General features: G+C 37.9%; 1 protein-coding gene across 2 annotated transcripts in view; it reads right to left on the bottom strand.

Moving 5' to 3' along the window:
* LOC149647349 (metabotropic glutamate receptor 3-like) overlaps window positions 1-16,778 on the bottom strand; it is a 77,493-nt gene that overhangs the window by 9,784 nt on the left and 50,931 nt on the right. Inside the window, exons 3-7 of one of the 2 annotated variants that reach the window (XM_089850199.1) lie at window positions 12,308-12,588; window positions 8,424-8,552; window positions 8,169-8,359; window positions 7,840-8,031; window positions 6,350-6,964 (exon numbers count right to left, since the gene is read on the bottom strand). In XM_089850199.1, the coding sequence (XP_089706325.1) occupies window positions 6,350-6,964; window positions 7,840-8,031; window positions 8,169-8,359; window positions 8,424-8,552; window positions 12,308-12,575 (1,395 nt within the window). In that variant the 5' untranslated portion in view covers window positions 12,576-12,588. The remainder of the gene's footprint in view (window positions 1-6,349; window positions 6,965-7,839; window positions 8,032-8,168; window positions 8,360-8,423; window positions 8,553-12,307; window positions 12,589-16,778) is intronic. The other variant, XM_089850200.1, reaches the window with a different exon arrangement.

The raw sequence follows: 16,778 nt of genomic DNA, 5'->3' as shown, positions 1-16,778 counted from the left end.
TCTCGTGATTGGGTTGTAGTGGCTTGAATTCCACAGTGCATGACTTCCTCGTGGCTTCTCATCATAAGAAGTTTTGAGAGTTCTTGATTTTTCTTTAATATAATTGGATGTTTTGTTTCGTAACTCAAATTTCCTTCTTCTAATCTTCCACCAACGCAGAGAACGCCATCTTCATTAAGAAAGGGTTTGAGCGAAGCGATGTCCGAACTTTTCGGCAATGGCTTCTTTTCTTTTAAATTCTTTATTTCTTGAGAAAAATCGTTTTCTTGAATGTCTTTGATAAATCTTGCTTCAGATTGCCACATTTCCTCAGCGGTAATAGGACCAACTTTTGTGTCTTTGCCCAAGCTTTTTTCTTTGAATCTGTTTATCCAAGCTACTATTCTGAATGCTTTATTTATGGAACTGTATCTTTTAAGGTCCACTACGTACTGTATTCCTCTTTTCTCGTCAATACTGATCGTCAAAACCACCTTTCTTTTCTCTGTTTCTATTTCTTCTAATTTTACATCGCTAACGCATGCAGATGGCCAGTGAGACTCTTCTTTTGCTAACCAAGTTGGGCCTCCAAACCATAGCGGATTGTCTTTCATTTCTTTGGGTTTGGCCCCTCTAGATGGAATGTCTGCCGGATTCTCGATTCCGGGGCAATGATTAACGTTTTTTGGATCAATTAGCTGCTGGATTTCTGCCACACGGTTCTGTACAAAGGGTTTCCAGTTTTTGGATGGTCCTTTCACCCAATGCAGGGCAATCATAGAGTCCGTCCACATAACCAATTTTATGTTTTCGTTAAATGTCTGATCCACATTCGTGACCAGCCGAGCGCCTAGTAGGCATCCCATAAGTTCTAGCCTTGGGAGCGTAATTTTCTTAAGTGGCGCTACTCTTGTTTTAGAGGTAACGAAAACCACTTTTATCTTTCCCGATAATGTTACGTATCGTAAATAAACGACGGCGCTGTAAGCCTTCTGGCTCGCGTCGCTGAAACAATGAAGTTCCTTTTCATTGATGTTTTGTACTTGTTCGCTATAATAGCATCTTGGAATGGTTAAATCCTTTAATTCCTTCATTTCTTCGCACCATTGTTTAAACTGGTGACTCAAATTTTCTGGGAGGGTATCGTCCCAACCTAGTCCCCGCTCCCATAGAGCTTGAAATATGAATTTGGCCCTGATGACGAATGGTGAAAGTATTCCCACCGGGTCAAATACTTGAGCTACAGTACTAAGTACGAATCTCTTTGTGTTTTGAATTTCTTCCACAATGACAATTAGTTTATCCAAGTCAATTGACAAAGTGTCATTTTCGGGATCCCATTTTATTCCCAAGATTTTCTGTGGAGTAGGATTCCTATCCCCTTCGAATTTCAAACCTGCATTTGAATCAGCAGGTTCTTCATCCCATTTTAATCTTAATTTTTCATCGTTAGTCTGCCACTTTCGTAGCTCCATTTTTGCTTCTTTTAAAATTGTCGATGCTTTGACGGAAAGTTCATACGCGGCTTCCGTGTTGTCTTCGCCACTAGCCAAATCGTCAACGTAAAGTTGTTCGTTTAAAATTGTGTAAACATCAGGCTCCGTCTTTTTGTACGGCTCAATGTGAAATTTCACGGTCGCTGCGAGTAGGAAAGGGCTGGCCGTTACCCCGAAGGGCACGCGCGCCATCCTGACCACCTGATATTTGTTCTTTTGAATTTCCCCCTCTTCATTTTCCACCGTCCAGAGAAATCGGACGGAATCTCTTTCTTGCGGCTGTAACGCCACCTGGAGGAAAGCCTTAGCAATGTCTGCTGTCACCGCAACTTTATGCCCGCGAAACTTGAGTATCATCTTGTTAAGATCAGGGTTGAGGTTTGGTCCTGATTCCATACAATCATTGAGGGATGGCGCTCCTTTTTCTTTGGAAGAAGCGTCAAACACCACTCTTGTTTTGGTAGTGCTACTGGACTCCCTTACCACCGCTTGGTGTGGTATGTAATAGGTTCCGACGGGCTTTATTTCTGGTTTTTCTACTATTTCTGCAATTCCTTGCTTGATTTGATCTTCGATAATGTTCTTATATTCTTGATATAATTCTGGGTTCCTGTTAAATCTTCTAACCAAGCCTTCCATTCTTTTTGTTGCTACGGCGTGATTATCTGGCAAATTGTTTTTGTTCGTGTTCCAGGGGAAGGTAACACTGTATCTTCCGTCTTCAATTTTAATTTCTCTTTTGAATTTGTCTAGTGTTTCACTAGCCGAGGGCTCTGCTTCTTGTTTTTCTTTTATTCCCATACTTTCCAAGTTCCAAAAGGATTGTAAGGTCTTTGATATTGTATTTTCGTCTAGGCTTAAGTTCATGACGTTTACCGCGTAGGTACCGACCGCAACTCGGCCAATTTGCGCAGGTCCTTGAATAACCCACCCCAGGGTTGTTTCAACAGCTACTAGCCTTGGCGTGAATCTTTCAATGCGTCCCGTTACGAATTCCCAATACACATCGCCTCCGATTAGGACCCCTGCGCTTGATTTTAAAGGCGCAGTGTCACACGTTTTATCGGCGATTTGCATGCCCCTTTTTCTCATTTCTTTTTTAATATTTTCACAGCCTACCATAGTTACTGCTTGGCAAATGTAGGGAACTTCGATGGCGACAATTTCAATCAATTCTCCTGTTTTTTCTGTATTTCTTAGTGATAATTTAACTAGTTTTCGCACTTGTTCTTTGGACCTTTTTTCCGAGAAAAGATTGAGTTCTATAGGGCATTCTCCAATTATAGGTAAGTTTAGCCGTTTTGATATTTCTTCCTCTACGAAGGACGCTTGGCTTCCTGGATCCAAGAGGCAGCGAACTTCTTCTTCATTTCCATGCTCGAGGTTTGTTGCCAAAGCATGAGCCGTTTGTAATAGGACGGTCTTAGAGCAGGTTACTAAATTTGTTTCAACGCTTAATGTTTCGCCGGAATCCTCTTGTCTTGTCGCTTGCTGTTTATTTTCTTGTTTCTTTTGACCCTTGGATTTATGGGTTTCATTTCTATCGCAGATAGCAACGTTGTGTTTTTTCCCGCAAAGCCGACACGAATTATACGGGGAGGGACAATTTTTCGACTCGTGACCGAAACGCGTACAAATACAGCACCGATTTGCGTCCGAAATCATTTTCTTTTTCTCCTCGAGGGTGAATTGGGGGCAATAAGACGTCGCGTGCGAGTCGACACGGCAAAAAATGCAAAATATGTTTCGCATTCTGGTAGACGCGTGGAAAACCGACGCGCTTCCGTTTTGATTTTTTGGTTTATTGAAATTATTTTCAAACCTAGGTGGCCTTGGTTTATTATTGAATTTAATGGTTTTATCATACGACGATGATTCAACCCTTTGTTGACTGCTATTGTCACCGAGCATTTCACAAGTTACTCTACTCTCAACTTCCACGCGTAAATAATCGATCAAGGCGTCAACATCAAATTCACCCGCTCTACCTCGTTCTTTAGTATATTGCAATCTTATATCTTTTGGTAAACAGCCCAAGAGTTTTGGGCATAAAAAGGCACCGTTCACAGCGGTATCATGTCCTAGAGACCTTAAACTACGAATATGCGTCTCGCATGTATCATACATTTTTTTAAGACTATTTAAATCACTAGAGCTACGTACAGGTTCTAAGGTTAATAATTTTTGCATATGGGAATTAGTGACTAATTCGTCTCTTCCAAAATTATGTTTTAATATCTTAACTGCCTCATCATAGTTCTTATCGGATGGTTTCATTCCAGACAGTTTCTGAAGGGCCTCTTTTTCTAAATATGATTTTAAGTATGTAAATTTTTGTACCTTAGACAACGATGTATTAGAGTCCACTGTTGTTTCGAATAGACTCCAGAAGCCATTAAATTCAGTGACATCTCCTCCAAACTTGTTGATGATTAAAGGTGGAAGTCTCGCGTGTTGAGCCGCAATGTTCAGGTTACCTTGTGGCTCTGAAGCGGTTGAATTTGCTGATGAACCAGTTACTGGTAGGGATTCCAAATTAATTCCAGCTCTTTTTAGTTTTCTTTTTACTCGAATCCTGACGTTAGCGATATCATCCTTATATTTTTCTTGAGACGTTCCTTCTGCTTTCAGTTCAGCGTCGTTATCGGGCATAACATCCAGGATTTTCGAATCCAAATCCATCAGGCTCGCTTCCTTAATCGCCAAAATTTCCAACTGGTCTTCAATATCGTCAGAGTTTAGCGGGTCGTCTAGCATTAGCGTCTCCAAGGTGTTGATTGCTGATGTGGTATTACTTCTTACTGGTTTTCTTAAAGCTTTCAGCTTCTTTAAGTCTGAAGCATTTTTTATGGCTTGCGCAACTTCTTCTGGTGAAGGTGGTACCGATTGCTGGTTAATGCCGGTCGGCGTCGCCATGTTTATTTTATTTTTAGATTATTATTTTTTTTTTTATTTTTAATTTTAATTTTTTTTTTACTTCGCGGTTCTTTAATTAATTAATTTAATTAATCACTTTTGTTCCGGGTTTCGGCACCATGAAATGACCGCATAGCTTAGTTCCTTTTTTTTTTGTTGGGAGAGCTTAAATTTTAATTTATTTTCTTTCACTTCTAACTTGAACCGACTGAAAAATTCATGTTAGGGTTAACTTATTTTTTTTTCTAAGTAAAACGTACACCTTTTTTTGTTACTTTTTATTTTTTATTTTATTTTACGTGAGCCGTCTTAACTCATAGGGAGCCAAGAGCGATCTGAAAAATTGGCGACTGCGAGAGTCTCTCTTCTCTTTTTTTTTTCTCATTCAAAAAGCGTGGTTTAGTGCTGACCAATAATGGTCCCCTAAACCCAACGACTTTCAAAAAATTTCCTTATATGGGCATGGAGAGATCGCTGAGGCTTTACCCCTTTTCTTCACCTCTAGTGTCAAGGTGTGCATTCCGGAGGAACGCGGTGGCTGCTATCGCGGAATCTTGGCGCCAGCGATCTCTCCCCCTCACAAAGGGACCTCGATCAAGTTTTTTTCTTTTTCTTTTTTACGTTTTTTACGTATAAAATTAACAAAATTATTAAGATTTAAACTAAGTCACAACAGAAACACATCAAATACAAGAAATACATTAAGTTGCAAAACAATACATTAAATACAAAAGAAATACATTAATTACTACACAAGAAATACATTAATTAAGTTGTATAAAAAAACTATAACGAAACTACAGGTTTTCACAACAGCCAATAAAACACGAGGATGAAGAATACCTATTTCCACAGCTCCAGGTACAACATTTCGCCTATTAAGTGAGTTCTAAAAGCTGTGACGTAATGCTTTCATAGATCCGCTTTCGAGCAATGCTAAATCAGCGCCCTAAGCCATGAATGAGCAACTAGTCCTCATGAATTTATGTTATTACCTTGAGCTATTTGTGAAGCTACCTTTCAAGAGTAGCTCTGGTTGGTGTGAGGCATTTTAGCTCAAATGTTGAGAATCGATTTTCAATCAATCACCGTTTGATCTTTGACGGGGTGAGGTGGGCGGAGGTGGAAATAGAATTCGGGGAATATCGCTTTTTGCCTTTTCTCGATATCTAATAGCGCATTCACTCGAGGGGGGTTATAACCCCAGAGGGGCTTACGAGTACCTTTGGGCCTCCCAACCCCTCGTCTTCACGTATCATTAGTCGCGCACTAGAGTGGATCGAAATATTTCCATAAAATACATTATTTTTCATTATTCATTGCCAATGAGCCATAAGTTATAAAAAAACCGCTAGGCCTAGTATTTCCCGTTTATGTGATCTGAAAATTAACTGGCTCACCTTACGCTCCAGCTAAGATTATGGTACCCAAACATAGACTTGGGTTTCAATTTTTTCTTACCAGCTTTGGAAAGTCATTGTATAAAGTTAAAACGGATTTTATTTTGTAAAAAAGTTTTAAAACTTGAACTAACACGAGTAACAGAATAAGGTTAGTCTACATTCGCCTTCCAGAATAGTGGGCATTCACGAATAGCATAAGTTCATAAGATATGTTCCATAAGTTTGTCACTGGTTACAAACTGGAGTTTGTCATGAAGTGACGTAGGCCATAGATTCTGGTGAGGCGCTGTCTAAGGCTTAGTAGAGACTAAATAGGAGAAGATGGCCTGCAAAAATGTGTAGGACTCCAATTCTCGCTTCCGTCGTTCTCGAACTAGCTCGAGCTGCAAGTCTCTAGCATTAGGAAATATAAGTAGTGTCATTCTTATGGAACATATCACTTATAAACTTATGATATTTAGTATACTGGTTCGCTTTATGGCCTTTTGAGGTTGACCATGGATTAAAAAGGCGGTCCGAAAAGAAACACTAAGAATAAAAGTCTTATGAACGTACCTCTTGTATTTCTCCCGCGGCAGATGGTGCTTTTAGTGTAAACCTATTCGTGGTCAAAAATCCGTCATCCCCGTAAGCTAATCCAGTTCCTTCGAAGGACATGATTCCCGATTTTTTAAAAACATGTCTGGCATGTCGGGCCGTCTGCAGGATTTCCGCGGATAGAGACCTCTTCATTTGAACCAAGCAATCGGTTCCGTGTCTACACATTCTCTTCTGCACGTCTTTCATGGCCAAAGCCAGCGTCCAAACAGCCTTAATGGTCGCTGAAACGTCATCATCACTGCCTGGAGCCAGTAGCTTGGCCAAATCTTCTGCAGGAATATTTTGCGTTAAAAGTTCCGCCACTAGAGGATTTGTGGCTCCGTTGTTCATTCGGAACACTTCCCGGAAGTAAGCGTGGAATTCGGGGACATGAGACACGACAGGGGAGATCATTAGAACGTTATCCAACTTCTGAAGGCGTTCTTTCGTAGTTCTGCTGGCAAGAATATGGGTGATGTCACCCGGAGTGACAACTACCACGGGTGGTTTGCCGTCACCCGGTTTGGCCGCTCGTAATGTTTCAACCGCTTCCATGTTGTCCAAAAACAGAAGGGTCACTTTGTTGTGAGACTGGAGGATTGAAAATGAAAAATTGTATTACATTCAAATCCAAGGTTCTCTTATCAGAAATGTCTTGCATAATAAGGGCTTGAACCCCTGGTCTCTAGAACCAGTGCCAATGGTTCATTAATTTTGATTTTAAACGTGGACCGGATACCATACAATATCCCCACGATACTATTTAACTTATAACCAAGGATAGATTTAATTTTAGAAGTAGGAATGGAGACTGGTTAGTATATACTTCAGTCCGACTCATAGCTCACCCAGTATAGAGCCCCTCAATCCAACACGTAACGAAAAGTTTAAATTATCTTATTGGCTCACTTAAACTACGTTCTGATGACGTTGCTGGCGGGATGGCGAAAAATACGGAATTTTTCCTTTTTACCTCTGTCGCTATGACCCGCCTCTTTTTTCATAACCCCCCCCCCGTCCAGGGGAAGGGGGTCCGGGACTTTGACGCGCGCCCACATTACTCTTTTCTCCATTCCTACTTCTAAAATTAAATTTATCCCTGTTACAGCGTATTCTATTTATAACTTTGAGGCCCTCTAACCTCAGATATTGATTTTAAATTTACTGAGTTCTCAAGCCAAAATCGGCTCAGAGCTATGTCTGTATAATAAGATTTTATCGCTTCATGTTTTGTCCCTCCCTATCAAATTTTATGACGTATCAGTGCAGGCAAATGGAATACGCTAATAGTTTTAACATCATTTGACTTTGACAATAAACTGCTGTTTAATGTTGGCATCATACTGCCTGTCCAAGCTTATTTATCATCACAATTATATGACTTTAAGGGCAGGCAAGCACTTCATTTCCCACAAATCACAAGAGTAAATTCCAAATGAAGACATGATCTCGATGATGAGGCTTACATTGACGCTCCAAGCGGCGAGAATGACAGACTGGCAAGCTGGATCCTCACTGTCACCCTCAATGTTGACAACATCCAGACCAATGCGTTCGGCCATCATGCGAAACCTGGTCGCCAGATGAGCCTGGATTCCTTGCGAGGCGCAAATCACGATATTGTTCCAACGCAAGTGTTTCAGGATACTGATAATGGCCTGCCAAGTAAAGCGCAAAGATTAAAAATTAATCAAGCCTTAATTTCAATCAAACCTGGTTTTATTTATTTATTTATTTATTTATTTATTTATTAAGTATATAATTTCTGATTAATAATGAAAGTGTGTAAGGTTACCCTAGAGAGTGCGTCCGAAGAGGGTGTCGTATTAAGGGCGTTACTGGGTAACGGTAGAGGTACAGGTTCGGAACTTGTTCCCTTGGACGCTGCTGAGGTTCCAATTGTAGAGACGACAACCGGTACGGAGAAAGAGTTGAGAACTTGAGCGGGAATGGTTAAAGGTGAAATGTCGGACTGGGCTATCACTCCTGCGATATAATGAAATATAGTAAAATATTTATGAAAATTTTAACTAAATTTTTAACTGCTTACCGAAAACGGGTGATACTCTCTGATCCCGGCATCCTGGTGCGGGTTGTAATTGTCCGATTCGGTCGATGATGCGAATCATTTGTCGGTGGAGGACATCTTCACGACCGCAGGAATCGTATAAGTAAACGCCTGCAAAAATAGGAAAGACAAATTTAAATTAAAATCTGACAAATATGTTAACTACTTCTTTCGTGTCTTGAACAGAAATTCAATGGCATTTAAAATTATCTTAACGAAGGAAAATCTAACGTGAAGAAGGATTAAATTAATTAAATGTATTTAAAACTAAAAATTGAGACGATTCGATCCGTGGCTCGTTGATTAGTGTGGTGGACTTTCAATTTCTCTAAGCTTAAAAAACATAAAGACTAATGTTTTTCTCAGGTTAAATTTTCAAATCCTCAAAAAGTAAAAAAAAAAAAAAAAAAAAAACAATAGACAAAATTGACATAACATATTTCCACCAAAAAAACGTCTATGCGTGGACGATGTCGATTTAAGTCCATTATTGGCCTACAAACAATTATTGGCTCACTGTCCATAGAAGTGAGACAAGCATGTCTATAACCATCATATTTCCACCACCACATTTAAATCATCGTAGAAATTGTTCAAAATAAAAAGTTATCCGATTCCAATGAAAATGATTAACATGGTAATTAAGACGCGTCATAAATTTAAAATCTTCCTAAATATGTGTCAAAGAATTTCACACACAATCTCTCTAATACAGATAGGTAAACAATTGGACTCGGAGCAGTAACTGTCCCCTCGGTTAAAAATAGGCCAGTGAACCTCAATCCGATTATTTCGGCTGCTTGCTCTTGAACGCATTCGTTTTGTTTCACGCTTCTTTTTCGGGACGCTCTTTAATTACAATTTGGGAAAGGGAGAGAAGGGGGAAACCCCTTAATTTCGGTCCAATAAAAGCGTAACCGGGGAGGTTGCGGGAGGGGGGTCAAGATGAGCTTAGCAGGCACCGTGAGGCAGAAACACCGTTCTCGGGAGTCGGCATTCCGGATCTAATGGGCATTATGGACGAATAGTTTGAAGGGTCAATCAACCATTCAACTCCACCTTACACCCCCTCCATACCAACCCAAACAATTTCTATCTATTCTTATACCGATATATTAAAGGCCAAGACCAAATACAGTTTTAGATGTTGAAATGTATCTTTAACCCGATTATAAATTTATTAAATATCTTAATATAAATGAGAATTGTTTTTGGAATTCAGTTGACTAAACAGAGTGTTTCTGATAAGTGTGTCATAAATTAATAGGTGTGTTCTATGCGTCAGACTGAGTGAAAAGTGTCAAAGAACATGGGGTCTGAAACATTTAGCTTCGGAGTTTCTGGCCACTTAAATTGATTTGCCCCTAAAAAAGGGAAATTATCACACATGGGGAGTGAGAAATATCAGCCTGCCCATGATCCCATCTTGTTTTGAAAAATTCAATAGCCTCCAACCTGAGAACAGTAATGATCCTTTTCTAGCAGAAGTGTACTTTTAAAGGTAGAAGTGCGTCTAAGCTGGTGATGTAAAAGTAATTTATGACATACTTAGCAGAAACAATCCGTATATGTACCAATTTCCTGTTTCATCAAGGTACGTTATTATGTGTCATCTAAAATGTTACTTATGGTTAAACTAAATCCCTTTGCATCATGTAACATGTAAATCAGATAAATTATGATTACTTTCTATCGTTATAACTAATATAATTTTTTTTTTGTTGCAAAGTTTTCACGAAAAACGTGCCTTTGTGGCCGGTTTTCACCATTTGATTATTTTAACTTTGACATGTTTAAACCAGATTTCAAACGCAGCCAAATAACAAGGTACGTTTTCTAAAAATATGTGCGTTCATTTACTACGGTTTTTATGGTATCGTAAATGTTACGATCAAAGAATTTTCAAACAATTCCTTGTAATAATCGTACGAATAATGACATTCAAATGGATATAGATAAATCCATACGTTTAAGACCATAAGTCTCCATGAACTAAAAGAGCTCACGTGAAGGTCATAGCTCTCGTATTTGTAAAAAGAATGCGCACGGTTTCCTTGCAGCCATAGAGATTACATGTAGACGAAAGGTACAATTTTCCATGTATGATCAAGACATTGGAAGGGTGTCTACGCCAAGCAGTTTTGCCAATGGTTCTGTTGTTATTACACTATGCAATGTTGTAAACTTAAGGTAATAATCTTATGATATCATGAAAGTCCAATATTCTTGAAAGCGAAAGCCCCTATCATTGCGTTGAGCGAACCTTAAGCCGTTTAGGTAATCACGGCACAACACGATGTCAAACATCGTTTATATCTACACCCCCTAACTTTACAGAGAGACCGGACACTATTTTAAACAAAATTTCTGTTAGTTACAATGAAAGCTTTCAAGAGATTGATAAAATCTACATATTTAATTACTTAGATTAAAAGCAATTGAACTAAGAGAAAGTACGTGTGGATTCCATTTACTCACGAAACACTTAAAAAATGTACATTTTGCTTTTGAAAGGTCAGGGGTATTCTTTAGGTGATTTTGAGTCCGAACAATTACGCTGGAATTCATAAACGTCGAACGCAACGCATTTTGGTACAGGCGAAGGCAGGGCGTCGTGCGCAAATGTCTGCCTTTAGCGCACGATGCCCTGCCTTCACCTGTACTAAATTGCGCTGCGTTTGACGTTTATGAATTGCGCCTTTATAAGTCTAGGAACTGTACTAGATCGAGTAGGATAGTCCATCTTGTCCTTGGTCAAATTCTATAATCTTAATTTCGTTAACTAAAAGAGTGAACCCAAAAACTTGCAAGTGTCCTTCGCCTCTGGGCGAAAGATGCTCTCCACAAAATTACAGGGAATAAAGTCATCATCTAGTGGGGGGGAGCGACGAAGGAGGACCACTTTTCATCCATTTCAAACCTCTTAACTAGATTGAACAGTTTCATCATAAGATTATACCAAAGCCAAAGTTAAATTGCGCTTTGGTGTTTATCATCTACGCTCTATTCTTATTTCGAAAAAACATAACTGTTGGTTAAATATGAATTAGGAAGTTTATCTTTTCTAGTAGATAAGCGCACTTTACGAATACTTCTTTCTTATTTACTAAGAATAAGATAAGCCTACTTGGTTCACTTTTGGTTTATTTGTTAAATATGCGAAGCTAGTGCAAATACCTTTTTGTTCCTAGAAAAAATCTGCTTCAACCTGAGGACACTTGGATTTTTAACAATTTGCAAAGCATTTGAATTGAAGTCATTAATCTTTTAGTTAAATACGCCGTTAACTATTATTTGTTACAGTGCTCTCTATTTCATTTAATATTTTACCAGAAGTAAGATGAGACTAGAAGTAAAGAGCTCTAGCATTGGTAGTAGATCCTGGCACTAGTGAACAAATTTGAGGATTTTATGACGCTTCCATCGCGCCTACACTAGAGAGGAAAAAATTGGTCGAGTTCCAAAAACATTTCCTACCCCCTTCCCCTCAACTTAAAGCCGCGGAACACGGACGCGGTTCCTTGAATCTAGTTCGGCCGTCTACCGCCACGAGCGTCTCACGTTTTGGAGGGAAAACTCAGAAACCGCTACTAGAGGGCCAACCGTTGGTGTGTTATCAAGAATATTCACTTTCGCCAAGTGAAGAATTTGGTTACCTTAATACTTCAAGTCCCTTATCCAACTTCTGATTTTACGTATCCCTTGATCAGTACGAATTCATAATGAGGACTTCACTGATTGATAGCAAAATTATCATACGATGTTCAATGCTACGATGTTAATACTATTTATCCCTCTAACCAAATTTTCTCAGATGCATGTTCAGAGGACTAAATTACGAGTATCGTACGTTCTTAACTTCTTACCGATATTAAACTCTTGCGGAAGCTTCCTGAAGTTGACTTGATGAGTGGCCCATACAGCGGCCAAGGCTTGACGCACTGCTTTGGGCCTAAGTGCCCCGCAACGCGTCCCATTCAATCCTGGCACTCGCAAGTCGGCAATGACGCCAATGTTGACTTGTCCAGGGTAGACGATGGGCACTGGGTCCTCAGCCACAATGCAGTTGACGCGGTGGCTCGAATACAATGTCGTCAAGGTTAACGCCAACGTTAATGTCCACCTTAGAATCATGCTTCAATTAAATCTAGAAAAAAAATTAACGAAAAATTAATTAGATACTTAATTATCTATAGTTAAAGAAAAATGAAGTATATTGTACACTTCGAATTTATTAAGGGATAAATTGGACCTCAAGATCGACAACTGCAAAGTAAGTATTAGTTCAATCATAATTTTATAAGATATGTTCCATAAGTTGGTCACTGGTTACTGGGAGCTTGACACGAAGTGACGTAGGAGAAACGTCATAGATTCACGTAAAGTGACGCCTGGCGAGGCGCTGTCAAAGGCTTAGTAGGTAGATGGATTTCAAAACCAAGTGTAGTCTGCAATTGCCGCTTGTCGTTCTCGAACTAACTCGAACTGTAAGTCTCTAGCATTAAGAAGTATGGGTTATATCATACTTTTGGAACATATCTTATAAACTTATGGTTCAATAGATGCAGTCCAGGGACTTTAAAAGTTTTGAAAATACTATTCAAAATAAAATTAAATTACTTAAAATCTTATTTAAACGTTTTCGGAAACATCAATTATAAAACAAATTTTCATTCCAATATTGACTTGTTGCCGAGAAATATTTTCAAGTAATCCAATTTCTAAAACTTTTATAATTCTAATGTAAAATGATAATAACAATACCTTTTCGGAACCTTTAAGCATATAGTACTTTCACATCCGCGTCTCAACAAAATACTACATTAAGTGAACTGTTTACTGTCACATATTAGGTATTATTTGTCTCAATTTGTATAATAAACACGTCACTATGTCTAAACATCGTTTTCGCAATAACAAATATAAATAATGAAAGTTAATTTCACTTTAAATAGATCAAAATAGACGAGGAAGGGCTATATAATTATTCTCGTTAAAAAGGCTGAAGTAATTGTACTGGACGTAGATTAATATTTGATCGTTAATCGCCTCGCTTGATGCCATATTAAATGACTACGAATCTTTAATGATGTAAATTAATTGCCAAATATTCTGGTTTCATAATTATAATTCAAATACGGGAAAATTATTCGACAGTTTGACATTTTAACTTTAGTTCATTCATTCAAAGGAGCGGTTCACAACGATTATAATAAGTTCCATGAAGGATCAATTTTTTTGCCATTGTTCAAGAGCTGTGTTCGAATTTTTTGGATTTTACCTTGCAAATATTGTGTAGTAATTTGGTCCTATAACGAAATAAGTCATTCGAGTTCATTAACAGAACAATATCATAAATTAACCAATGAAAATATTTGTTAAAATAAATATTGCGTAGCCTAACTTCGAATTTCATGAAATGTTCAAAGACTTTTAATACTGATACGCCTAATATTAGACAAATAAGTTAGTTCGGAAATTCATAACCCTCCTTTGATAAACTTCTGTTAGTTTTAATTGCATAATTAATTACGTGAGGTGTCGGTCGCTAATTGGTCAATCGCATTACCTCTGTTTTAAATATTGTAACAGAAAAACTGGCTTAAGCTTAAAAGTCCACTTTTGTAACTTTGAAAAAGCTTAAAAAATTAACGGAAAGGTTTTTAGAGTAAGTTTTATCATACGTTTATTAGATATGTTCCATAAGTTTGTCACTGGTTACTAAGAGCTTGTCATGAAGTGACGTAGTTTATAGATTCGAGGTAAAGCGGCTGCTGGTGAGGAGCTGTTAAAGGCTTAGTAATGCAGACTAAATAGGGAGACGGAAGTCTTGCAAAATTAACCACCGAGTGTAGGACTTCAATTCTAGCTTGTCATTATCGAACTAGCTCTCACTTGTAAGTCTCTAGCGTTACGAAGTAAATGAAGTGTTATTCTTACGGAACATATAAACTTATGGTTTTACTAATGATTTTCATGCTATTTTATCAAAATAAATCGATTAAAAATGGTTTTCAGACCATTTCATTCTCCCTTTAAAAAAACGGCCAACTCAGCTTAGCTTAGCTAAACTGATTAAATATTAAAATTCTCGAATATACGAATTCCGTTCTAATCAGATTTAAAACAACTTCAATAATTCAGCACGGTAGTGAATTGCCCCTTGGTCCATTGAAAGGCGGAACCAGGCGAGTGCCCTCTTTGGTTAGAGGTAAAGTGACGTTAATCCTTCCGGTTGTCCGCGTCTATTATAAACGAACCTAAAGTAAATCCGACTGTACCTGTACATTTTTGGTTTGTCACCCAAATTCGCGCGGAAGTCCGCCTTCCGTTGTCGATGCGTCATAATATATTGGAAACAATCAATAGAAATTAGAGTTGAAGGCACTATACGAATTAATAACCCCTTTTAAAACTAAATTATCTACAGAAGTAAATGAACTCTTCGAAGCTTTAGACAGTCGCAATGTTTCTGTAGATGTCTACCAGCAGTGTGAGCGGCGAAGATAACTTGTTTTAACGGGGATTGGTCGATAGCAACGTCAACGTCACTTGGCTTTCAAGCAGGGTTGGCGATTTTTTTGATTTTTTCAAAAAAATCAAAAAAATCGATTTTTTTTGATTTAAATCGGATTTTTTTGATTTTAATTGATTTATTTGATTTTTTTGATTTTTTTGATTTTTATTGAACTAATAGATAGTAAATTACCAACATGAAAACTTTTGAGTCGAAATTAAGCAAAAGCAAAATAATCATGACATTTAAGCAGCTATTTGATATTATTACTATTCAAATGCTTGTATAAAAAGACTAGCTTGACCGCTATTTCATTTCCTAGCCTTTCCAGCAAGACAAACTGGAGTTCTGGGAAAAACATAGATTGAAATATACCAAAACCACGATTATTTTTAATTTTAGGTCTTTTCTAATTAAGTTTCTTCTCGAGTTACTTAAAATACTCCTTGGAATCTTAGAAAACATTTTTTAAAAATAAAAATATATTCTTGATTTTAATCAAATGATTTTTTTAAAAAAATCGCTTGATTTAAATCAGTGATTTAAATCAAACTGATTTAAATCAGTGATTTAAATCAGACAACCCTGCTTTCAAGTTCAAATACATTATGCCAGACGTCAGTGGTGACGGTTTCTAAATCTCCTCCCCTTCAGTTCAAGCAGTAAGGAATAGAAAATGGCAAGTTGAAGATTCCAAGTTGATGAAATCCATTATAGCAATTTTTACCTTTTCCACGAACCTTGGATGAAATCTATGTATTCGTGGTCTAACCCAGGTTGATTAGCGAAACGAAGGCATTGGCAATCAAGGCGGCTCGGTCAATTAAGCGGTTGTCAACCCTGTACGAGATGAGAGGGGCTCTAGGGACGGGGGGAGGGCACTAATCGATTACTGGGGATGAAGGTGTTAAGAAGATGACTCGGAATTTCCGGTATGCTCCATTAAGCCTTACAATATTAAAACTTGTGCCCTAATTGGCAGTACTAATAAAGGCCACTACTCCCTTTTCTAACCTATTCACTGCAGTAAACCAACATTAGTCACAAAAAAAGACAAAGAGTCTTTCAGGTTTTTACAATTATATACTCGAGTTCAAGGGCAGTTGATAAAATAAGGAATGCCATATTGGGAAACGGTATCATTGGAAAGAACATACAGTTAGAACCCTCTTTGAAATTTAAATTTTGAGACTATAGTCTTAGCAATAGCATTGTGTATACGAATAGGCTTAAACATACGCCTTATTTCTTGTATACTTTTCACCTTCTACGTCACAGGGATGTAACATCGGCTTCCGGTACAGTAGAATTTGTAAAATTTGGTTTAGAGGAGACAAAATTTCCAGAAGTTAAAACTTTGAAAACATTATTGTATTTATACGAAGTAGGTAACAGATATGTTTAATGACGTGTTTTAAAATTTATGATTTAAACTATTCATGCCCTTTGAGTTCTGTACTCAAGGCTGGAACGGAAGCAAACCCCTAGTCATGATGAAGCCAGATTGAAACGCCTCATTTTAGACCTCAAATATGTAGATTTATGGTTAACCCCTCATTAGGTACCGTTTAATTGAATTTGAAAGCTGCAAATATTTAGTTTCTAAAGTAACATTAATTATCATGCAGGTATTTTATAGAGGCGAGGACCCAAGGACTATTTAGTGTTTAATGTCCACATGGACAAGAAACTCTTCCTGGTTTCCAGTCACTAAGCTACAAACTAATATTCCCTTAACCTCGTTGATCTCTGTGGAAAAAAATTACTTTTTCTGGATCTCATTAGAATTACAAACTCCCGTTCTTTCACATCAATCGATT

The sequence above is a fragment of the Phalangium opilio genome, unplaced genomic scaffold, assembly GCF_054372755.1.
Source record: "Phalangium opilio isolate 3A_F unplaced genomic scaffold, DU_Popi_V2 ptg000089l_1, whole genome shotgun sequence".
Lineage (NCBI taxonomy): Eukaryota > Metazoa > Arthropoda > Arachnida > Opiliones > Phalangiidae > Phalangium > Phalangium opilio.
The sequence above is the reverse complement of the archived record's forward strand: the minus strand, read 5'-3'. Positions and strand labels throughout refer to the sequence as shown.